At 50.6% G+C, this 24,421-nt stretch overlaps 1 protein-coding gene across 6 annotated transcripts; it reads left to right on the forward strand.

Moving 5' to 3' along the window:
• The first annotated feature begins 3,199 nt into the window (after window positions 1-3,199).
• On the forward strand, window positions 3,200-22,988 carry LOC127001598 (uncharacterized). Of its 6 annotated transcripts, none has more exons than XM_050866395.1 (2): window positions 3,200-3,297; window positions 21,962-22,988. In XM_050866395.1, the coding sequence occupies exon 2, from the start codon at window positions 22,100-22,102 to the stop codon at window positions 22,754-22,756; it is 657 nt and encodes a 218-aa protein (XP_050722352.1). In that variant the 5' UTR covers window positions 3,200-3,297; window positions 21,962-22,099; the 3' UTR covers window positions 22,757-22,988. The 6 variants fall into 6 exon arrangements, with proteins under 6 accessions (XP_050722352.1, XP_050722351.1, XP_050722353.1 ...); XM_050866394.1 differs by having other exon boundaries at window positions 3,200-3,285; XM_050866396.1 differs by having other exon boundaries at window positions 3,211-3,293.
• Window positions 22,989-24,421: the final 1,433 nt, after the last annotated feature.

Raw genomic sequence — 24,421 nt, forward strand, 5'->3', positions numbered from 1 at the left:
CAAAATAGCAACCACCCCAACACTACCAACCTCATAACTAACGTAACGTAACCTAACCTAATCATAACTCGGTATTTTCTAACCTTTGTCTAATCATAACTTCATTTTTGGCGTCACTATAATCATTACCTCTAAATTTCATCCCGTCGCCTCGCTGACCCTCCGCAAAATACCACCACAACCACTAAGCTCATAATTAACCCAACCTAACCCTATCTCGGCATTTATCACGTCACCAATCATTTCCTTTCAATTTACTTTCGTCACCCCGCTAACCCACCTCAAAATACCACTACCGCTACCACCACCACCACTACTCGTAACTAACTTAACCTAACCTAACCTTATCTCGGCATTTATCACGTCACCAATCATTTCCTTTCAATTTACTTTCGTCACCCCGCTAACCCACCTCAAAATACCACTACCGCTACCACCACCACTACTCGTAACTAACCTAACCTAGTCTAACTTTATCTCGGTCTTTTTTAAGTCACCAATCATAACCTTTCAATCTCTCCGTCACCTCGCCACTCCACCTGACGCCCCACCCACCTGCCTGACTCACCCTTTCTTCCTCCCCCCCGCCCGGCTAAAAGCTCCTTCACCTAAGCCCAGGGATTAACGCCGCCCAGTCACCTTGCATCGCTGAGTCACACGAGGAAGCAGGTGTTATTAATTTTTTTCAGCAGATATTTATTGCTTTCACTTTCTTTTGATGAGTCACATTAAGAAAGAGAGAGAATCAATAGTAACCAGTCAGTCAATTGTTGTCACTTTCCTGGAATGAGTCACATAAATGAGACTATAATATCAGTCACACGCCAGTCAGTCGGTGATTCATATTGCTTCGCTGAGTCACACAAAACAAAAGAGATACTCAACAGTCACCGGTCAGTCAGCCGTTCAGTCACTTTCCTTGTTTCCTTATTAAAGGGGATGTCAGTAAGATTTTGATAGTAAAAGAGCCAGGTAGGACGCGTAGCAATGGTTTTAAGTTAGACAAATTCAGATTCAACAAAGACATAGGCAAGAATTGGTTCACCAATAGAGTGGTGGACGAATGGAACAGGCTTGGAGGCCATGTTGTGGGTGCCAATACCATAGATACATTCAAGAAGAGGTTAGATAAAGCCATGGATGGTGAGGTAAGGTGGGGTTGAGTGTACAGGAGCTGCCTTGTATAGGCCAACCGGCCTCTTGCAGACTCCTTACGTTCTTATGTTCTTATAACAAAGGCGATAAATTTGGTCACCAGTCAGTCAGTCAGCCAATCATTAACTTTCCCTTGTTGACTCACGAGAAAGCGAATCATTACAGTTAGGAGTTAGTCATTGGACCAGTCAGTCGCTTTCTCTTGATGCCTCACACAAAAACACAGTAATGTCAGTCACCAGTCAGTCAGCGGGGCAGTCAGTCAGTCAAGCCACTCGTTCTGCGGTGTATACTTAATCGGTTCACCAGTCAGCCAGTCAGTCAGCAGCGCAGATTGAAAGTTCAGCACACATACTCTCTCTCTCTCTCTCTCTCTCTCTCTCTCTGGGAATATTAAAAACAGACCCAAAAGTACTTAATTTAGATGCGGCAGTAGTGAGGAAGGCGCAGTACCCCGTTTTCTATAGGGAGGAAGGGGAGAAAGAGGGAGGGGCACTCTGCAAAATTTATCGAGGGGGTGTTTGTGTGAAGGGGAGAGAAAGGGAGCTGAGAGGACTAATGGTGACAGTTTAATAGTGACTTGCATCTTCTTTTTTTATATACTTATGCGTGTGTGGTTGCATATTACCTGTAGCAATGTTGGTGATGGTGACGATGATGATGGTGAAGGTTTTAAAAGGGCGGCATAAAGAGACTGATATGAATAATGGTAACAGTAATAGTGAGTGTGATATTTAAGATGTACTTTTACTGTGTGTGGTAGAATAGCTGTTTGATCTTGCAGTCTTGGTGATGATGGTGATAAAAATGATGATGAAGAGTGTGGTTAAGAAGACTGAAGGGGTGTGATGATGGGGGTTACAATAGAATAATGGTGACTTGTTTAGAAGTGTGGATGATGATGATAATGGTGGGGAGGCAAGGGCATGAGGTGAAGATAGAAAGTAGAAGCAGGAGGTAAGGAAGAGGAGGAAGAAGAAGAAGGTGAGGGAGGTTTAGGAAAGGAACTAAGAGAGGGGAAGGAGGGGAAAGAGAGGTGAGGGAGGGGTAGGAAAGGAAGGAGGTCAGAAAGGGGAAGGAGAGGAAGGAAGTGAGAGTGGGGAAGAAGAGGAAGGAGGGAAGTGAGAGAGAGTGAGAGAGGAAGGAAGTGAGAGAGGGGAAGGAGAGGAAGGGGTAGAGAGGAAGGAAATGAGAGAGGGGAAGGAGAGGAAGGAGGTAAGAAAGGGGAAGGAGAGGAAGGAAGTGAGAGTGGGGAAGGAGAGGAAGGAGGTAAGGAAGAGGAGGAAGAGGAAGGAAGTGAGGGAGGGGTAAGATAGAAAGGAAATGAGAGAGGGGAAGGAGAGGAAGTAGATAAGGGAGAGGAAGGAAGGGGAAGGAGAGGAACTAGGAAAGGAAGGGTAAGGAGAGGCAGGATTCGTGACAGTGTTTGTGACGAAAGTGTTAAGAAGGGCTACACGCGATAAGTTACATCAGTGTGCTAGTCAGAGATAGGAGTTTTATTTCCCACTCTCTACCGGAAGTGCAGGCGGGTTATGTCAGCGCCGCACCGGACTCGACGCAACTAGGATCATCATGCTAAACATTTCAGAGCCTACGCACCCACATTTGGTAAAGCTTTCGTAGGAGTTTCGGGCATTTCCAGGAGTAGTTTGAGAGGCAGAAGCAGCCAATAATACGAGCCTACGAGTCGGAGTTCGAACCCGAGTCGCGTGAACCCTCAAAACGAAGCACACACACACACACACACACACACACACACACACACACACACACACGGTAAATTCTGTATCTCGAACCCAAGTGAGACGCGAGTCGAGGCTGAAATATAGATGGAAGGGCTTAAAGATGAACCACCTCATGAGTAAGAGAGAGAGAGAGGGGGGGAGGGGGGGGGGGAGATGGGGGAGATGTTGGTCATAGCGTTGCCATCAAAACCGTGCTCCAGCCTCCCCAGACTCCTCTCCTATGACATCTCCCTCCTCCCCACCCCTCCTCCTCCTCGTCCCCCCGTCCTCCTCAGCCTTCCCGCGCCCCGCCAAGGAGACGTGTGTGTGTGCGTGTGCGGCAGTGTGCGTGTAGCCATCGTAGTGAGAGGTGGTGCGTCGACGCTTCCCTTCTTCGGCCCCTCGCGTGTGTGTGTGTGTGTGTGCTTTTAACGATGCTCATTATTGTTACGAAACCACAGTGATTCACCTGTTGTGTATACGTGCGTGCGTGTGTGAGTTGCCCGGAGTGTGGCGGTGTTGAGTGTGGTGATAGCGGTGGTTCAAGAAGAGAGGAAACTTGTTGAAACGGGGAAACTTGGAACTTGGTGGTGGTGGTGGTGGTGGTGGTGATTTTTGAACCTGCGTGTTTTTTGTGGACGGTGTTTATATTTGATGGATAAAACATACATATTCATACAAATTAACGAGGATAACACATCAAAGAATATATGTAAACAATTATTATGGGTCTGATCCTCTACTATTTCAAATGTGTGTGTGTGTGTGTGTGTGTGTGTGTGTGTGTGTGTGTGTGTGTGTGTGTGTGTGTGCATGGCCCAGTGCACCATGACGGCCCAGCGGTTCACCACCTCCCTGACGGCCGCCCCCTCGCCCCTCGCGCCCCAGGACACACAGACAGGGCGAGGGCAAGGCAGGGCGGGCGGTGACGACGCGAATCTGACCTCAGGAACATGTGGGGAAAAAGTGATAGTGGTGATGGTGATGGTGTGGGTGGTGATAGTGATGGTGGGTGGTGATGATAATTGATGGTGGTAGTGGTGGCAATAGTGATGGTGTGGTGGTGGTGATAATGGTGGTGGTGGGTGGTGATGATAATGGTGCGTGGTGTTGATACTGGAGGCGGTGGTGATAGTGGGTGGTGGTGATGGTGGTGGTGGTGTCGATAATTGTGCGTGGTGTTGATACTGGAGGTTGTGGTGATGATGATGGTGCGTGGTGTTGGTGCTGGAGGCGGTGGTGATGGTGGGTGGTGGTGTTGATGGTGGTGGAGGTGGTGGTGGCGTAAGTTTTGGTAATGACTTGTGCAGGAAGGAAAAGGCGTGGGTGAGGGACTGTGGTGGTGGTGGTGGTGGTGGTGTTGAATACATTATGATAGTGTTGGTAATAATAATAGTGGTGTTGCTTTGATAATAACCAAGGCTGTAAGGAAGAGCGTGGGTGATGAACTTTGGTGGTGGTGGTGGAGGTGGTGGTGGTCGTGGTGTTGAATATGATGACAGTAATGATAGTGGAGGAGGAAAAGGAGGAGGAGGAGGAGGAGGAGGAATAATATACGTGGGTGACTTGACTGACTGACTTTACTGATACGCAATTGAACTTCCTCCCCTCACCATCAAGTTGTCAGTCAGCCAGCCAGTCAGTCAATCCAGCACAGCGTCAGTCAGTCAGCCATGCACACCGCCAGTAAGTCAATCCTACGCAGCGTCAGTCATTCAGTTCGTCAGTCAGTCAGTTCGTCAGTCAGTCAGTCATTCAGTTCGTCAGTCAGTCAGTCAGTCCGTCAATCAGTCCTACACAGTGTCAGTCAGTAAGTTCGTCAGTCAGTCACTCCAGCCCCAAACACAACAGCTCCCCCTGCACGTCCTGAGCGTCGGGTGAACAGTACAACGAGTGAGTGGAAGGGAAAAAAAAGCTACACTGAGCCCGTGGGGAAAATTTACGCCAAGAAAAAATACCAAACGCGCCGTGAAATGAGACGCGAGTGGTGGTCATGTGTGTGTGTGTGTGTGTGTGTGTGTTGCAGGGATCAAGAGTTGTGTCTTCACCCTCAGGCATTAGTACTTTTTTCCCCTGAAGGTGGAGGAGGAGGAGGGAGTGGAGTGGAGTGGGGAGAGATATGAAAGTGATAGAGAGGGATAATTTAGAGCTGGAGGAAAGGAGTAGGAGGAGGAGGAGGAGTTTTTGAGGTGAAGGTAGAGAGGAGGAGGAGGAGGAGCAGTTTTAGGTTAAAGGAAGAAGAGGAGGAGGAGGAGGAGCAGTTTTAGGTTAAAGGAAGAAGAAGAGGAGGAGCAAGAGGAGCAAGAGTAGTAGTTTCTGGGGAGGAGGAGGAGGAGCAGGAGTAGTTTCACGTCCACCAAGGGAACATTTTGCTCACCTGCACCTTCGTTAACCTGGGTGGGAGTGTGCACCTGGCGGGCATGTGTGTACGTGTGTGCGTATGCTACATGGGTGATATGGAGTCCACACCCATACGCACACGGAATATGGAAAGAACCACCTGTGTGTGTACGTGTTGCAATGTGTGTGTGTGTGTGTGTGTGTGTGTGTGTGTGTGTGTGTGTGTTTTCTGGCCCTAATCAATAACCAAAAGGCTTCAGTATAGGGCTCACGGGATTGGTAAATAGAAGTATGGAGAGGCAGGGAGGGAGGGAAATATATAGGAGAGGAGAGAGAGGGAGAGGGAAACAACAGGGAGGCAGGAGTGAAGAGAGGAAGGAAGGAAGGGAGGGAGATATAGAGGAGAGAGAAGGAAGCAACAAGGAGGCAGGAGTGAAGAGAGGAAGGAAGGAAGGAAGGGAGATATAGAGGAGAGAGAAGGAAGCAACAGGGAGACAGGAGTGAAGAGAGGGAGGGAGGGAGGGAGAGGAATAAGGATGTTGACGCTATAAAACAACTATTAGCAAACACCTTCTTCCCAGTTTCCGTCCAGGATTCTAACAATGACGAGATTATGTTGCGTCAGGACCACTTTTCTTCTCCTGCTTGGCTTTTCTCCTTCCTGCTCTCACTCTCAGCCTTCCTTCCATCCTTCCGTCCTTCCTGCTGCTGGTAACTCCCATCACTGCTTTGGACTTCCCCACGGATCTCTCTCTCTCTCTCTCTCTCTCTCTCTCTCTCTCTCTCTCTCTCTCTCTCTCTCTCTCTCTCTCTCTCTCTCACACACACACACACACACACACAATCCTTATCTCCCTCACCCTCAGTTTCGTTATGGACACAACCCTCTTATCACTTCCTCCCCCCCCCCTCTACACACACACACACACACACACACACACACACACATTTCACCCTCCCCCCCTTTTCCCCATTCACATTTTTACCACTTACTCCTTTATTGTTATTTTGATTTTGATTTTTTTTTTTTCCATCATCCTTTGAGCGGCTCTTTGCAAACGCGCGTCACGGTCTGCTTGCCCCGCGAACCGTCCATTACCCGCGCATTTTAGGAGGAGGAACCAACCAACGGGAACTTATGATTGGTGGTGCGTTGTGTTTTCGCTATAGTGCTTGACGGGGCGGGACGGACAGGCACAGACAGACAGACAGACGGGCGGGCGAAGTGGTAGACTGACTGGACTGGCTGACTGGTTGAGTGGTTGGACGGGACTGACAGGTAGAGAGAGGTAGGAAGGCAGGACAAGGGTGGGAGGTAGGTAAGGTAGCCAGGTAGGTGAGGTTGGCTTGTTGAGGTAGACGGACAGGTAAGGTTCTGTTAGGAAGGTGAGGAGGAGGAGGCGGAGGTGGTGGTGGTGGTGGGGAAAGTTATGGTGAGGGGGGGGGGTTAGTGGTGGTGTTGTATAGTAGTAGAGGACGGTAGCTCAACGGTTTCTCTCTCTCTCTCTCTCTCTCTCTCTCTCTCTCTCTCTCTCTCCTACATATGCTCCCCGCGACATATTGTGGTGGCGCGTCTTGTTTTCCTTCTCGCTTACATGACCGCGCATCTTGAGAGAGAGAGAGAGAGAGAGAGAGAGAGAGAGAGTGTGTGTGTGTGTGTGTGTGTGTGTGTGTGTGTGTGTGTGTGTGTTGCCCCTCGACGCATTAGGTCAGGGAAGCATGGGTAGTTTTTTCTCCTTCAGGGCACACAAGCAGCTGTCTCGCCCCCACGTCCTTACTGCACCCCGCCCCTCGTGTGTGTGTGTGTGTGTGTGTGTGTGTAAGATGACCTAACCGGAGGGAGGGCGAGTGGGCGGCGGCTGAAAGGGAAGGGATGGAGTCTGATCCTTTCTATCTACTCTGATTCTTCTCCTTTCCTTCCCTTCCTTTCCCTCTTCTATTCCCTCCCTCCCCCCCCCTCCCCCGCGTCTCTGGATCATCCCTCAGCTCAAGGTACCGCCCGAGCAAACAGTCTGCGGCGATATAGGAAAAGAAGATATAAAACGACCGGGCTTGAGATGTCTGTATACCGGGAAGCCATCAGTCAGTCAGTCAGTCAGTCAGTTGGCAAAAGTGTTCCTCGCGCAGTGCTGGGAAAAAAAGGGCACAGATGCTTGAATAAGTGAAGATCAGTGACTTTATTTCAGTTAAGTTACGTAACACTGAAAAGGAAGGTGTGAATAAGAAGGGAGGAACGAGAGGAGGAGGACCTAAGAAGCGTTACAAAGCGTTACAGGTCAAAAGAAGAAGAAAAAGAAGTCTTCGGGAGGAATCTGGGCAAGCTCGGGAACTAGTTGGAATTCTACGGACGGGAGGAGGTAGTGACAACGGGAAGACAAGCTGAAGAAAATGAAAACAAATAATGGTTGTCTGATTCTCGAGTCCGTGGTAAAAGTCAGTTTTTTTTTTCTTTTTATTCTCTTTCTCTTGAAGTTTTGTGTGTCGGCCGTTACGTCCCCGAGTACTGAGTCAACAATAATTAGTGCGCCGCCGGGAGTGTGCCTTTCTTGCCTCCTCGCTGTGGACTCAAAGGGAATAGGTGAACAGTAGCCCGCCGAGGTCACGCCGACGAGCCTTCCAGCTATCGATGCGGCGGGCGGCTCGGTATCGGGTGTCTGGTATCGGCTTATGCAACAACCCGATATCGCTGCCACGCATGTTTTCCTTCCATCTCCTCCTCCTCCTCCTCCTCTTCCTCTTCAGCGGGCAGGAAGGAAACATTCAGGTGAACAGCGCCCATCCCGTTGTGTGTACATACCTGATGACTCGCAGGAAATGTCGGCGCGGAGGTGACGTGAAATCTTCAGTGAAAGTGATTTACTGTGATTGTTGTCGCCGGAGATGCGTGCGTGGGGGTGGGTGAGAGTGACATCTTGGCGCGGCGGCACTTGTCGAATGTCTTGCCTGTTGTTGTAAAGTTGATGGATCGGCACCAGCTTGCGAGGGGCGCGGCGCGGAGAGGAGGAAACAAACAGACCGATTTGATTCTCGTCCCGTGCACGGTGAAGTAACAGCATTGCGAGGCGGCGGCGGCACACGCAGCGTCACAAAAGCCGGATGTTTAGCCTCCGTTGGCTCAAGACTCCCTCGCTCCCCGTCCTCTCCTTTTATTCTCTCCCTCCCTCTCAACATCTCGTCTTCCGTTCCTCGTATTCATTTCCTTTTATTCCCCGCCTTCATGCATTCCTCCTTCCCTTTCGCTGGCACGAGGGCGTCCGCACTTAAGGAGCCTTAAAGAGCTCTTCAGGGTGATGCGGAAGTATGGCGGCGCCCTCTCCCCCCTCAATGTGCCTGTGGCTGAGCTCACGATCCTCCTGAATATTGCAGCGGCGGTGAAGGTCGCAGGCTCGGGTGACCCTCCGCCGCCTGGCTGGTCTGGAGGGGCCGGTCCGCCGCCGCGCAAACAAACACGTCTGCCGCCACTCCCACACTCGTCCCTTCAAATATTGAAGAACTCGTTTGACGATTTCTCGGGCGGCAAGACGTTTTGCAACACGATACACTCCGCCTCCAACAGCGGCGGTGCTTGTCCAGTGTGAGTCCCTGGCGGCGGCGGCGTAGGTGTGCATGCGGCGGGCGTGTGGGAGCCGTAAAGCCGCGGCTCTCAGGGGCCGCGGCACACATTTCCGGAGTGTTCGGGTGCAGGCGAGGAGTGGCCTTTGGGGGCGGCGGCGGGTGTTAGGTCCGCTTTATGGGAGTCCAGTTGCTGTTGTTATTGCTGCCTTGTTTCCCAGAGTCGGTCAAGAAGATGCGCGGCGAGGCGTGGCTGTGGCAAGGCGTGTGGCCGGCACTAGAGCCACACCTTGGAGGCGTGGTGAGGCGAGGGGGCCACCACCCCTGCCAGGCCGGGGAGTCTCCGTGCTGTGGCAGGTGCTGCTTGAGGAAGGGCCGTGGGGAGGGCACGTCTGACAAATGGTCGTCGTATAAAGGGAAATTTCAGCTTCCTTCCCGTCAGCGAGGCAGTGGAAGGCGCTCCAGTTTCCCAGAAGCCTCCCCTCCCCCTCCCAAAGAGGTCCCCCCACGCCTCATACGCACAGCTCCCCGTCGAGCGGCTGACACGTGATATTTACCGGTTTCATTCATGTATTAGCGAGGAGGAAAAAACATCTTGCGTGCGAGTCCGTATTTTTACCTTTTTTTCTTTTTCGTGGTTTTCCTCCTCGTCTTTAAAGCTCTCATATTTTCGGCCTCAAGTTTACGGTTCCAGCGGTGTGTGCGTGCGTGCAATGGGCGGGTGTGTGCGTCCAATACGTGTGTGTGTGTGTGCATCGGTCAGTCAGTCTCGTCTCCCTGGTCCCGCCACTGCCTGCATGACGTCACTTCCGCGGCGGGTCATCGGGCTGGGGTGGGCGTGACGGTTCCCCGGACCGTCACCCGTCACCACCGCCGCCTGACCCACTTCCAGGCGGCGCAGTGACGCTTCAAGAACGCAGAGACACTCCCGCGCTGCGTTCCGGCGGTGTGACGTCATGGCGTTACGCGGAAGTTCGCCAAGGTTATAAAGAAGTTTTTGCTTAGCGTCTGCCAGTGAATAATAGCAGGAGGCGACTCTCTTCCTGCTTCCCTGACTGCCTGGTGGGGGAAGGGGGTCAGGGGGAAGGGGTATAGGGGGTGATAAGGGTGCTAGGTGGATGAAGGGGGTTGAGGGTGCGTTAGGGTGTAAGGTGTACGGGGTTAATGGTGTGGGTGTTAGGGGGTAAAGGTGTGTACGTGGGGTGTAGGTGTTGGTGGGGGGGAGGGGAGAGGGTGAAGGGGGGTGCAGAAGAACAGGTTAATTAGCTGTTTACGTCTTGTTTTTCTGCTCTTGTGTTTCGTGTTCTGTGGTGGGTGACGCTGTTTTTTGTGTGTTTTAATTTTGTACCTCACACACACACACACACACACACACACACACACACACACACACACACACACACACACACACACACACACCGGAAGGGCCCAGAGCACAGGTACGGTAATTAACTTTTTCCTGGCCACATATAGTCACCTGTGTGGGGCTTCAGGTGTATGGGACAGGAAGAAGGGGAGGAGTGCCTGCGAGGGGCGGCCCGGGGCACACACACACACACACACACACACACACACACACACACACACACACACACGTCACATAGGCAGGGTTTGATTTATCACTTTTAATTGTGTTTTATGTACTTGTTCCGATCCATCCATCACTTGTAATTGGGTTCAGCGGAGGTAAATGTGAGTAATGGCGATACGCTTCATTACCGGTGGATTACCTGCGTATGGGTGGAGCGGGAAATGTCGAACCTTTGCTGAATGTTAAGTTAATAGTGATAATGATAATAATAGTAATAATAATAATAATAATAATAATAGTGGTAACAGTATTAATGAATAACTTAATCGTTCTATTAACTAATTTGAAAGCTTCTATATGTATTAATTGACGAGGACACACAGGTTGTATTCCTAGTGATATTTGCGACCGTTCATTATCGCGTTGGTGCTGTGTGTGTGCCGCGTGGGTGTCGCCGCCGCGTGCACACAAAGGGCGGCGTGCGGAGCGTGACCCGGCGAGGCGTGAGGCGCGCGGGGCTTCATGGCATCAAACAGCATCACCGCGCCCCGCCTGGCTTCCCCTGATCCAATAAGGGCGTGTGTCCACCTGCCCTGGATCGGCGCCATCATAGCCAAGGACAGACCGTTATCCGACACAATGCTTTTATTTTGGACATTCGCCTTAATTGGCCGCGCCGCGTGGAGGCCCCGAGCGGTGCCGCCGTCCGCCGTCCACTCAGACCCACTTTCTCGGAAACCCGAGCGGCGGCGCCTGTCAGTGTGTACCGCTGCGCCGCGGGTCGCGGCCACACGGCAGGTTGCGTCACGCCGCCTCCCTCACTCACGGTCACAAAGCTGTTAGCGAAGCCCTGCCGAGCCGACGGTCCTTGGTGACGGCTCATATACAGTTTAAATTCCGGGAACAATCCCGTTTATTCAACAGTGTCACGGATTACCGCGATAAATTAAATTAGCTTGGCGCGGTGCGTGGCCCCGCCAGGCGGCCGTGGCGTGGCCTCAGTGGCTGTACACGCGGGGGCCGTCACGCACCGGCGGAGGAGCTCTTACTGACGACGTGAAAACGTAAATAATCAGAAAACCTTGAATTGCCGGAAAACTACCATAACGATTCAATGGAGCAGCGCGGAGGCTGGCACAGGGAGGCGAGGCTGACCAGCCAACGAAGGCGGCGACGGGTCGCCGGTGCGTCTTTCGGCGTGGACTCATTGCCTGGGACCGATAAGCGGAGTTGCGTCGGTAGGGGCGGCCAGCCGTCGTGAGTGTGGAGATGTAAAGTGAGGGCGAGGCGTCTGAGGCCGGGCAGAGGCTCACAATAGGCCGGTGGGGTCGTCGGCCGGGGGCGTTTCAAAAGTGTTGACTTAGTGGCGGTGGTCGTGGATGATTCATGGGGCGTCTTGCGGCCTAATGGCGGGCGGCGTGTGGACTCCCTGTGCAGGCGAGGCTCACAGACCCGGGGAGGGGAAACCAGGCGTGGCGCGTTCTTCGGCTCCGCGGTGCAGTAACAGCAGCGACGTGTTGAAAGAACCGCGTCCTCAAAGGGTGAAGAGGCGCGGAAGAACACACCGAGGAGGAGGAGGAGGAGGAGGAGGGAAGGGAGAGAGAAACGGAGGAGGTCGCGGAGGAGATGGACTTAATTCCCTGCTATTAACACCAACCATGAATTACACACACACACACACACACACACACACACACACACACATTGAGACTCGAGCGTTGCACCAGATGCAGCCTTCGTCACCACACCACCGCCGCCTCCGTCTGCCTCCCTCTGCTAAGGCTACTCTGATGGCTATTTATACACACGGGGACGCGGCTGCTGCTCCCTCACCACCACCACAAGACGCCACCACAACCCTGCCATGCTTGACGTGTGTGTGGGGAGGGAACAGGGGAAGGAGGGGAGGCATGGGGAAGGGGTGACGTGTGGGTATGTGAGAGGGGGAGGGGCTGACGTGTGTGTGAGAGGGCTAGGGAAGGGAAAAGGGGAGGGGTGACGTGTCGGGGGGGGAGAGGGGAGAGTGGGGTCGTTATGTTCTGGTAATCTGGGAGGAGAATGACCATCTGAATATTACATTGTTAGAACAGCGTCAGGATTAGTTTTATATGAGAGAGAGAGAGAGAGAGAGAGAGCGAGAGATCCCCAGCTAAGGAGAGAGAGGCTCAAACTGTCGACTTGGTAGGGGGGAGGCAGCTTGCTTGCCCCTCCCCCCTCTCCTCTTACTCCCTCTCCACTCCCTCTCACACATCCCCCTCTCCCTCCACTCACACTCACACCCCCATCCCCTTTTTCCCTCTTCTCCCCTCCTCCTCCTACTACCCCTCTTTTACCCCCTCTCCCCTTCCCCTCTTCTCCCCCTCTTCACCCCCTCTCTTTTCCTCTTCACCCCCTCTCCATTTTCCCTCTTCTCCCCTCCTCCTACTACCCCTATTTTACCCCCTCTCCCCTTACCCTCTTCTCCCCCTCTTCACCCCCTCCCACTTTAATCCACTCCTCTAACTCTCCCTTTCCCATTCTTGTTCACTTTTTTCCACTTTCTTTCTCCTCCTTATCATCATCATCATTATTTTCTTACTCTTTTTTTTTCTTTTCCCGAAATTTAAACTTTTCTAATTTTTCTTTTAGTTTTTTTTTTCCATCTTCCTCAACCTTCCGCCATTTGCTTCTTCTTGTTTGCATTTTTTTCCTTTTCTTTTTATTTCTACTCATTTTCTTCTTTTTCTGATCTTCCTTTTCCCCTCTTCATCCCCTCTCCCCTACTCCCCATTCCCCTCTTCTCCCCCCTTCCCACCTTCTTCCCCCTCGCTCTCCCCTTCCCCTTTCTTGTCCCACTTTTTCCTCCCCTTTCTCCTCATCCTCATCCTCCCCCTCATCATCATCATTAGTCCTCTCTTACTCCTCATTATTTTTTTCTTTTCCTCATTTAACTTTCCTCATTTTCCTTCTTTTTTTTTATTCACATTTTTTTCTTCCTCAGTCGTCTGCCATTTATTTGTTTGTTTTTGCTGGATTTTTTTTTCATTTTTTATTCTTTTCTCTAATACTGTTTTTCTTCTTCTTTTGCTCTCAGTCAGTGTGTGTGTGTGTGTGTGTGTGTGTGTGTGTGTGTGTGTGTGTGTGTGTGTGTTACATGCCGCAAGGGAATCATTATGAGCGGGCGGTCTTTTGTTGTTCCTCCGCGCCTTTGTTTCTCCTCTGTTTGCTTGCTTCGACTCCTCCCTTCCTCCTTTCCCTCCTTTCTCTCCTCTCTCCCTTCCTGTCTTCCCTCCTTTCTCTCCTCTCTCCCTTCCTTTCTTCCCTCCTTTCCCTCTTTCCCTCCTTTCTTCTCTGGCTTGTTTCTTTCCACCTTCCTTCGTTCTTCCTACCGTCCCTTCCCTTCCTCCTTTCTCTCCTTTCTTTCCTCCCTCCCTTCCTTTCTTCTCTTCTTTGCCTTCTTTCTTCCCATCTCTTCCCTTCGTTCTTCCCATCTTCTCTTCCCTTCCCTTCTTCCTTGCTCTCCTGTCTCCTATTATTCCCCTTCTTTATTCCTCCTTTTCTCCTCCCCTTCCCTTCCTTCTATTCCTTTCTCCCTCCTTTCCCTCCTCTCTTCCTTCCTTTCCCTCATTTTCTCCTCCCCTTTCCTTCTTTCTTTTCCTTTCTTTCTCCCCTCCTTTCCTCTGGTTTCTTCTATTCTCCCTTCCTTCTCTCCTTCCCTCCTTCTCTCTTCTATTTGTGCCTCTCCTTCGTTCTCTGTTGCGTTTCTATCTTCATTTTTTTTCTCCCCTCGTCGTTCGTTACCTCTCCTTGCTTCCTCATCTCCTTCTCTTTTTATTTTCTTTGCTTCTTTTTCAGTCACTTTTTTTTCCCTCCATCTTCAAGCTGTTTCTCACTCAGGTTCTCTTTCTTTCTTTTTTCTCCCATATTCCCTCCCTCCCTCATTCTTTCTTTTCTTCCTTCTTCTTTACTTGTTTCGTTTCCTTTCTCCCTTTTTTATTTGTTGCATTTTCTTTCTTTTCCTCCAGTATCTTTTTTTCGTTTCATTCTTTTTCTTTATCTACTTTTCCTTTACTTTCTCATCTCTGTCCCATTATTTTCTCTCCCTTCTCCCTCCCAACTTTTCCTTTTGCTTAATATTTTCCTCTTCTTTCTCCTCTTGTTTTCTTAATTTTCCTTTGCTCTCCTCTCATCTTTATCATTTTTTCCCCTCCTTCTTTCCCTCCAACTCCCTTTTCTCTTCCCTATTATTTTTTTCTCTTCTACTTTTCCTTAACCCATTCCTTTCATTTCTAGCACTTTTATTTTCTCTCCCTTTCTCCCTATAACTTTTTCCTCATTCTAAGTTTTTATGCCTTTCTTCCCTCCTCGTTTCTACCTTTTTTTTTTTTTCCTTCTTCTTTCATCTATTCCTTTTTTTTCCTCCTCCTCCTCCCTCTCTCTCTCTCCTTTTCTTCTAACTCTTTCTCCTCATCCTACTTCCCTCCTACTCGTTTTCCTTCTTTTCCTTTTCCCTCCTCTCATCACTATACCTTTATTTTCCCGCTGTCTCCCTCCCACTTCTTTCTCTCCTTTTCTCCTTCTAAATCTTTTTCTCCTCATCCTAATTTTTTTCTCTACTTTCTTCCCTCTAACTCGTTTTCCTACTTTTCCTTTTCCCTCCTCTCATCACTATACCTTTATTTTCCCTCCTTCTCCCTCCCATTTCTCTCCTTTTCTCCTTCTAACTCTTTTTCCTCATCCTAAGTTTTTTTTTTATTCCTTTCTTCCCTCCAACTCGTTTTCCTACTTTTCCTTTACCTCCCTCTCTCTCATCTATATACCTTTATTTTCCCTCTCTCTCCCTCCCACTCCTTTCTTCTCTTTTCCTCTCCCCCCTCCCCCCCTCCAAGCGTCAAGGTGAACAAGTACCCAAGAACTCACAGACGACTTAAGCTTTTTCTTCTCTTTTTCTTCCTTTTTTCTTCACCCTTTTTTTCTCCCTCCCTGAACCCAAAGTCCAGCTTGAAACTAAGAGGGTGAAGCCTTTGCACTCACCGTCCCTTTTCTCTCCCCAAGCTCCTTCCTGTTCTCTCCCTCCCTCCTTCTTTCGTTCCTTCCTTCCTTCGTCCTTCAATGGTCTCTTTCTCATCATTCCAACTTTCCCTTCTTTCGTTATTTCCTCTCCTTTTTTACCCCCATTCTTTCTCTACTTCTTTCCTTCCCTCTTCATCCCTTCTCTCTCCTTTTCCTTTTTCTCCTTCTCTGTTTTTTCCCTCCATTTCTTTTCCATTCCTTCTCCTTCTCCTTCCCTCTTCATATCCTTCCTCTTGTTTTCCGTTCCTTCTTCTCTTCTTCCTCCTCCTCCTCTTCCTTGCTCATTCCTTCCATTTCTCTTTTTAATATCCCTTCTCCTCCTCCTCCTCCTTTTCTGCTTATTCCTTTTACTCTTTTATCGCTTTTCCTCTCTTCCTTCTCCTCCTTCCCTGCTCATTCCTTCTACTCCATGTCTGCTTTTTCCAATTGCTTCTTCTCCTCCTTTACTGCTACTCCTATCCATCTCTTTCTTTGCCCGCTGTCCTTTCCCTGCTGTCCCCCTTCCTCTGCCTCTTCCCCTGCCCCTGCCTCGCCCCCCCCCTGCTGTCGTGTCTTTATTTGGTTTCCTCGCTCGCTAATCTTCTTATCTTGTTGCAATTTTCTCTCCATCTTGCCGCCTCCCAAACTGTTTGATCTCCGTCGCTTCCAGTTTCTCTCTCTCTCTCTCTCTCTCTCTCTCTCTCTCTCTCTCTCTCTCTCTCTCTCTCTGGGTTTGTCTTTTTTGTCTTTTTTCCTCCTCTTCCTCTTCCTCCTGGTTATCTTACCGTATCGTTCCCTACTTCCTTCCTTTTTTCCCCCCATCTTTCTTCCTTCTTTCCTTCCTTCCTTCCCTCCTTCCTTATGTCCCTTTGTCTGTCTGTGTGTCTGTGTTTCTGTGTCTATCCATTTGTTTGTTTGTATGTCTGTAAATCGTGACTCCTTGTTATTATATACCATCGTGTGTGTGCGTGTGTGTGTGTGTGTGGTGCAGGTAACTTCTCACGCTTACCTGTAGGCGGCCTGTAATTAACCGTGCATTAGCCGGGGTCACTGTGGACAGGTGGGCTTCAATAAGGAGGGAGGGAGGGAGAGGGAAGGAGGGAAAATGTTTTGTTTATGTGTTGTAGTACTAAGGAGGAGGAGGAGGAGGAGAGAGGGGGGGGGGTCACTCACTGTCAACTAGCTGCAGGGTGGTACTGTATGGTAAAGAAAGGAGCACACACACACACACACACACACACACACACACACACACACACACACACGAAGAATGGAAACTTTTGCAATCATCACGAGGCTTTGGGCGCGAGAGAGGCTGGGACATCACACCATTAAGACACTCCCCTCCCCTTCCCCCTCCCTTCCCCTCCCCCCCTTCCCTTCCCCCCATTGCATCACCCAGTCCCCTCTTCCCCCTTCACGTATTCTCTCCTTCACCTCTTTTCCTCCGTCACCTCCATTCCTCCACCTCTTCTCCACCACCACTACCTCTCCCCCTCCACTACCTCTTATCTTCCTCCTCCTCCTCCACCTTGCTTCCACCTTCATCCTCCACATGACAGACCCATTTCTGGCTTAAATACTCCTCTTCTTCCTCCTCCTCCTCCGCCTCTTTCTCCCCTCCTCCTCCTCCTCCTCCTTCTCTTTCTCCCCTCGTCCTCCTCGTCCTCATTTTCTTCGCCCTTATGAAACTTTTTGCTTATTTACTGAAGAAGGAAAAGTAGTAGTAGTAGTAGTAGTAGTAGTAGTAGGAGGAGGAGGAGGAGGAGGAGGAGGAGGAGGAAAAATGAAGACCACGAAGGGAGGAAATAATGAAAGTGGAGGGGAAAAAAAAGACAAGATTGAGCGGCCATCATAAGTTTGGAATAGGAGGAGGAGGAGGAGGAGGAGGAAGAAGAGGAAGAGGAGGAAAACGAAAACAGTCAGCGTGATGTAATGGAAGATAAGGCAGCGAGGGAATCATAAATACTTAAGTGAAAAGGAAGGAAGGAAAAAAAAAAAACATGACTAAGAGGAAAGTGACACTGGGAGGGAAGGGAAGAATGACACGGGGAGGAATGAAGAGGAAGGAGGGAGAGAGAGAGAGAGAGGGGGGGGGGAGGAGGGGTGTCATGGGGGGGGGTCAGGCAGAGCTCATGTGTGTAAGCGACAGTTTTGCTTCCTATGATTGGCAGGTCATCAGGAGGGGCGACGGGGGTGATGAGGGAAAAAAAAGGGGTGCTGAAGGGGTGGGGGGGGGAGGGGCGACAGGGGTGTGGGGAGGGTTAGAGGGGGTGCAAGAGATGATACACGGAGACAGTGATGAGAAGAGAAGGGGTGTTGAGAGGTGGGGGAGAGGTGATGGGGGGGCTTAGAGGGGGTGCAAGGATACTCAAGCTCAGGGAGAGACAGTGATGGGGGAGAAGAAGGGGTGTTGAGAGGTGGGGTGAGGGGTGATGGGGTGCAAGAATGGTAAGGATGACACTCGTTTATAGGGGAGACGGTGATGGGAAGAGAAGGGGTGATAGGTGTAATTGGTGTGACAGGAGAGACAGTGATGGGGAGAGAAAGGCTGTCGGGGTGATGGGTGTAAGGGGGGTGATAGAGACAGTGATGGGGAGGGAAGGGGTGTCGGGGTGGTGGGGGAGAGAAGGGGTGTTGAGATGATGGGAGGTAATGGGGTGAGAGAAGAAGCAGTGATGGGAAGAGAAAGGATGTCAGGGTGATAGGCGGAAGAGGGGGGGGGGGGTGACAGGGAGAGAAGGGGGTGTCAGGATGAAGGGGTGCAAAGGGGTGATAAGTGAACCAGTAACACCCCTTCCCTCACCTCCATTCCTTCCCATGCCCTTCCTCTCGTCCATTCCACATTCCCATTAACCTCCGTCTGTCAACCCTCTCTCCCTCCCTCCTTACCTTCCCCACGCCACGCCCTTCGCCAGTACCTCACGTCGCGTCTGCAAGGTCGGGAGGGCGTGACGGTGACGGGCCAAGCTTATCAATGGACACACGATATCCCTCTGTAGCCACCTTTGCCAGATTGTCGTACTCAGAGCATAGTATTTACCGGTCTCTGACGCCTAAAGGGGGTGGGCCAAATTTTCCGTGGATCTTCAGTCAAACCACGATTTCCGCCGGCGTGGTTCTCATTTGTTTCTTGTTATTGCTGATGATGATGATGGTGAGTAATGCTACCGCCGTCATTCAGGGAACTCTACCGTAGCTTTGGAAGATCGTGGACACGTCAGAAAACCACGGAAATATGAGAACCACGCCAGCGGAAATCGTGGTTTGACCGAAGATCCACGGAAAATTTGCCCAGTGTAATAGCCCCTTAACTATTGCCAAGAAACATCAGATTCTATAATAATGAGTTTCGTTATCGGAGCCCAGAAGACAGTTTAGGGGTAGGAAGTCGGGAAATATAATCGGCTGTACGACAATCTTGGAACGTTGTCTGTAGCCTTGAGTCTTAAGTATTAAAAAAACGTATCGGTACTTCATTTCACGTGTTTGAAAAGCCTCTCGTAGAAGTTCCCGGGATTTCCATAGACTGTTTTATGATTCTAGTGATGTTTTACCCGACTTATGGACCTTCACAGCTCCCTATTCTACCCTCCATATCTCTCTTCTACTCTCCTCTTTTCCTCCTATTCTCTCAATCCTCACAATTCCCTATCATACCGTTTTCTTCACCCCATTCTCAAACTCTAATCTCTGTAGCCTTGGGAAGCAGTCGTTATGGGAGTCAGATACGTCTAAGAATAAGGACCAATAACCTCACCTCGCCGCACCTGCCCTTACCGCACGCCCGTCACGTCTATAAATGCCTATTCTCACTGTGTCTCATCATCTCAAGGCTAGAGACTGGACAGGTGGGATTCTTTTATTCAGGGTAAGGGAGGGACAGGTTACGGGCACAACAAAAACAAATGTATATAAAAAGCCAATCCCACCACCACCAACAACAACAAAAAGGTATATATAAAAAAAAGTCCCGAACATGATACTCCACAGTGTAAAAACGAATGTCCTTGAGAACCATGATGTGATTTACTTCCATAGGGTTCTTGATAATCTCTCCATTCTTCCTTTTATATGAGTTTTAGTCGTGCATAGGAAGGAAGAAACACAGAAATGGCCAGACTTATTACGTGTTGGTAGCGGCGAGTAGCGGGCTTTTTTTTTGTGTGTGTGCCCTTTTTGTTGCCCTTAAGCCGTGTCCTCTGACGTAAAAAAAAAAAATCTCCTCTCTCTCCTTTCTTCCGTCATTCCCATCCAGCCTTTACTGTTCTCATCTCACGTCCACACGGCTCCCTACTCTACCCTCCATATCTCTCTTTTCTACTCTCCTCTTTTCGTCCCATTCTCTCCATCCTCACAATTCCCTCTCATACCCTTTTCTTCTCAACCTCCAAAAAAAAAAAAAATCCTTTCCCTCCTATTTTCTCCATCCTCACAATTCCCTCTCATACTCTTTTCATCGCCCCATTCTCAACCTCTATACGCCCTTAGAACACCCTACCCTGCTTCTCGTCCAGTTCTATCTTTATATCTTAACTGTATACCACACTCCCCTGCCTTTCCTTCCATTCTATCTTTATATCTTAACTCTATTCCACACTACCCTGCCTATTCCTCCCATGCTTCATTTTCACACCCTCACAAACCCTTATCACAGCCTTTTATACATCCCATTCTCTACCTTCACACCCTCAGAACGCCCTAACCTGCCCTCCTCTTCCTCCCATTGCACCCTCACAATACCCTATCATGTTCATATCCTTTTGTCCATTATCTACTCTTACACCCACAAGACGCCCTATCCTTCCCTCCTTTTCGTCCTATTCTTCACCTTCATACCCACAGAACGCCCTACCCTTCCCTCCTTTTTCCCCTATTCTTTGCCTTCATACCCACAGAACGCCCTACCCTTCCCTCCTTTTTCCCCTATTCTTTGCCTTCATACCCACAGAACGCCCTACCCTTCCATCCTTTTTCCCCTATTCTTTGCCTTCATATCCACAGAACGCCCTACCCTTCCCTCCTTTTTCCCCTATTCTTTGCCTTCATACCCACAGAACGCCCTACCCTTCCATTCTTTTTCCCCTATTCTTTGCCTTCATATCCACAGAACGCCCTACCCTGCCCTCCTTCTCGTCCATTCTCTCTCTCCTTCAGAACAGTTAGCTACGCGTCTTCCTCTTCCCCCTCCGCGCCGCCCTTCACTGTCTCCATAGGTTATCCTTCGCCGGCAGCCCCAGTGGTGTTTTGTTACTGTTCCGCTCCATATCTCACACGTTCGGCCCTCCTCCTCCTCCTCCTCCTCCCTTTCTCCACGTGTTGTCTCCTACAGGAAAGTGGAATTGAGTGGAAGCGAGTGACCGTAGAGGAAAGTTGACGTCCAGGAAATGCCTCCCGCCGGCGTGTGTGTGTGTGTGTGTGTGTAGGGGAAGGTGGGGCCCAGTTAGAGTTTCCACCCAGCAGTTAAAGGGACGACCCGCTCACCTGCCATTAATTAAGATGAGAAAGTCGGCTTGTAATTGTTACCTGCGAGGGGAAATGAGGAAGGGAGGGGTGGGGGAGAAGGGAGGGAGGGAAAAGTAGGGTGGAGGAGTAAGCTAACGAGGTATTTATGTCAGATGTGAGGTGTGTGTGTGTGTGTGTGTGTGTGTGTGTGTGTGTGTGTTGAGGGGGGTGGGGAGGGGCGTGGGAGTCTAGCAAGATGTGTGAGACGACAGGAAGCGAATACCTCCTAACCCACTTCTTTGCTTCCAACTCCTCCCCTCCCCTCCCCTCCCCACCCCAGCCCCGCCTCCCCCATACGTATCCTTGGAGTACTCGCGCCTCCGATTCTCACACTTTTTACGCCGTCGTTCACACACACACACACACACACACACACACACACAGGCACGCCACAACATCTCGCAGGATCAGAGGAAGTCGTGTGTCTTATGAGGTGATTGCGTGCCGGGGAAACAGTTAGGCGGCGTTGGCTGCTGTAATGATTATTATCTGCACCGCCACCACCGCCGCCGCCGCCACCTTCTTCCCGGCGTCAGTGTTCCGTGGTGGGGTCGTCGTAGGGACCGCTGCAGGACACACGGTTATGTTTGGTCTTTGGAGGCTTTTTGCAGCAAGCGTGCTACTTTTTCGTAATGCAAGTCATGATTGTATCCCTGTAGTTAGCGGGGTACTCGTATTTGTCACCAGTGTGTGTGTGTGTGTAAGCCATATATATATATATATATATATATATATATATATATATATATATATATATATATATATATATATATATATATATATATATATATATATATATATATATATAGCCACTTATCTAACGTTAAATTCCACCTGATTGGCAGCGACCTTCATCGCCTCGTTGTTGTGTAACGGACGGGTTTTTCATAGAGTTTCGGCGGCAAGCGTCACTTTATTGGCCGCGGCGGCCGTGCCGGCGAGGGACATGCGTGCCGCTGCTCACACTCGCGGCGGCACAACAATGCGTGGCGTTGCACCACAGACGCATTGTTTTCCAGGTGCGTGGCGCCTCACTGGCTGGCGGCGGCGCCTTGCCAGCGGTCCTGCCTCCTCCCGCGACCCTTGCACGCCCCCTCACCACGACCCTTGCTTTGTTTTACAGATGAGATAGTAATGTGCCAAGTCCTCGTGTCACTTGACGGACAGAACTGAGAAAGGATTTTTTGTAGTACACTTTGCAAACAGTGAATGAACAGAGAGTTGAGTGGCGCCGTGATGGACGCGCCTGCCCTCTAGCACCATGGAGCGACGACTCAAGCTGAAGTCGCTGAAGCGGGTCTACAGCCAGAAGGTGACGGGGGCCGAGCGGCGCGATGTGGGGCTCCGCTCCCCGGGGGCCCCCAAGAAACCTTTGGTCAAGTCTCTCTCAATGGACTGGCGCCTCACCCTCGGGTCCACCCTGGACCCGGAGCCCCCGGGACTCCACAGGATTGATGAGTTGGACTTGAGTTCAAGCCAACACCTGTGTCGGAGCGCCACCTGCCCCAGCGTGCCCGCTATGGACCCCCAAGCCTCCCCGCTGCCGGCGCGCCCCACCCCTGAGTCTGTTCGTAGCTCCCCCGCCACCTCAGGGCTTAGGTCCCTGGGCAGGGGGGTGGGCACGCCCCTGGTGCGCTCCCATGAAGACCCTGGACCCACCACCCCCGGCAGCGACAAGAGGCCGCACCGAGGACTCCGCCGCACCCGGTCTCGGCCGGAGGGTCCGGCGCCCTCGTTCGGGCCGCGAGCTGCCGCCGCCATGGAGGCCGGGGGCAGCCTGGGCGCCAGCGTGGGCGGCACCATCAAGCGATACGTCAGCCTCCTGAGGAGCCGATCGGCTGTGTCTCACCGGGAACGCCCCATCTTGGGCCGCATCAGTCCAGGTACAGTGTGTGTTTGTGTATTTACCTTGCTGTAGGCACCCAGCCGTACTAGAATTAAGTGTGATCGTCTTGCCTTGTCTGTAGTCTTATACATTTCATCCAGTCACACTCACACGGATCCCAGGCTGCCGCCATTCCGTCTTGCCAAAAAGTGACTGGCGACAGAGTGAAAGGAAAGCGCCTAATTTGTCTCCGGGTTGCTCGGGCTCCGACAGGTGACCTTTCCATTGTAATGACTCGAGTGTCTTAATCACTCTAACAAGTCTCCCCCCCCCCCCCCTCTCTCTCTCTCTCTCTCTAGTACAACATATTTACGAAGTATATTCATGAACTGTTTTGTGTATGTGTATGAAGTTCCAGCCGTGCTCAAAGATCCGTTCCCTGAGCTCCAAGTTCACTCTTCTGGGGATTGCGAGTCCAGGACGTGATCAGACCACGGTGAATTATATATACATACATCGTGCGTGCGGACAGCAGCAGGCGGCAGGCGGGCAGGCCCCTGCCTGCACAACATCTCCGTGCCGCGGTAATGGAATGTCCCTCGCGTGACACGGCCGCGTCGATACCACCACTGAGTCATACGGCCACGCGGCGCCCACACACACGGACCCTGGCCAGCCCCACCCAGGCACACAGGTGTACACTTCCTGCCATGGACGTAACAATCACACACACACACACACACACACACACACACACACACACACACACACACACACCAACGTTGCCGACCCAAAAACTGTCTCGTGAACCCTAAAAAGGAGATACATTTATAATTATCGTTAAAATAGTTAATTTCTGATGTTCCTTGGCAATAGTTAGGCGTCAGAAACCGGTAAATACTATGCTCTGAGTACAACAATCTGGCAACGGTGACACACACACACACACACACACACACACAAAGGACGTTCACATCATCGCGTTGGAGGTGTCCCGCGACTCACACGCTTACCTGCCGTTCCCTCGCACCCTATTCACCATCAGTATAGTGCGTCAGGTCGTTGCACCCGATGTCTTCCCTAAGGTCTTGCCGTGTCTTCAGGTGTGCTTAATTTTTACTGCAGGTGTCTTTTTTTATCAAGGGCTTTTCAAGAAGAGGAGGTGGATTAGTAGAGGAGGCATAGTGGAAGGATAAGGAAGGATAGTAGGGGTGTTTAGTTGTATGGTGTATGTTCCTGCTGTCATTGCGTCCTATCCCGCCCTCTGCATCCTTCACTCCCTGTCCATCCATCCTTCGCTGTTTCCCTACATTGTCTGTTTTTCCTTCCTTTATTGCCTCCACTCTTCCTAGTTTTCCTTTCTATCAATGTCCTTCCCTTCATCTCTGTTTTCTTTCCTTCTCTCTTCTGTCCCTCTTTACTTTTCCTCTCTTCTGCCTCTCCTTTCCTACTTCTCTACCATGTCTGTTTTTCCTTCCTTTATTGCCTCCACTCTTCCTTGTTTTCCTTTCCATCAATGTCCTTCCTGTCTTCTCTATTTTCTTTCCTGCTTCTTCTCTTTTGTCCTCCTTTCTTTTCCTCCCTTTCTTCTGCCTCTCCTTTCCTGCTTCCTCTCGATTTCTGCCGTCGCTTTTATGTATTGCATCCACTTTCTTTCCTCATTTTCATTCCACTTTTGTCCTTCCTTCCTTCTTTCTTCCTCCCCTGCCATATGTCTCTTCTTCCTGTTCAGTCTCTCCCACCTTCCGCGCTTTTCCC

This window comes from Eriocheir sinensis, chromosome 21 (genome assembly GCF_024679095.1).
Source record: "Eriocheir sinensis breed Jianghai 21 chromosome 21, ASM2467909v1, whole genome shotgun sequence".
NCBI lineage: Eukaryota > Metazoa > Arthropoda > Malacostraca > Decapoda > Varunidae > Eriocheir > Eriocheir sinensis.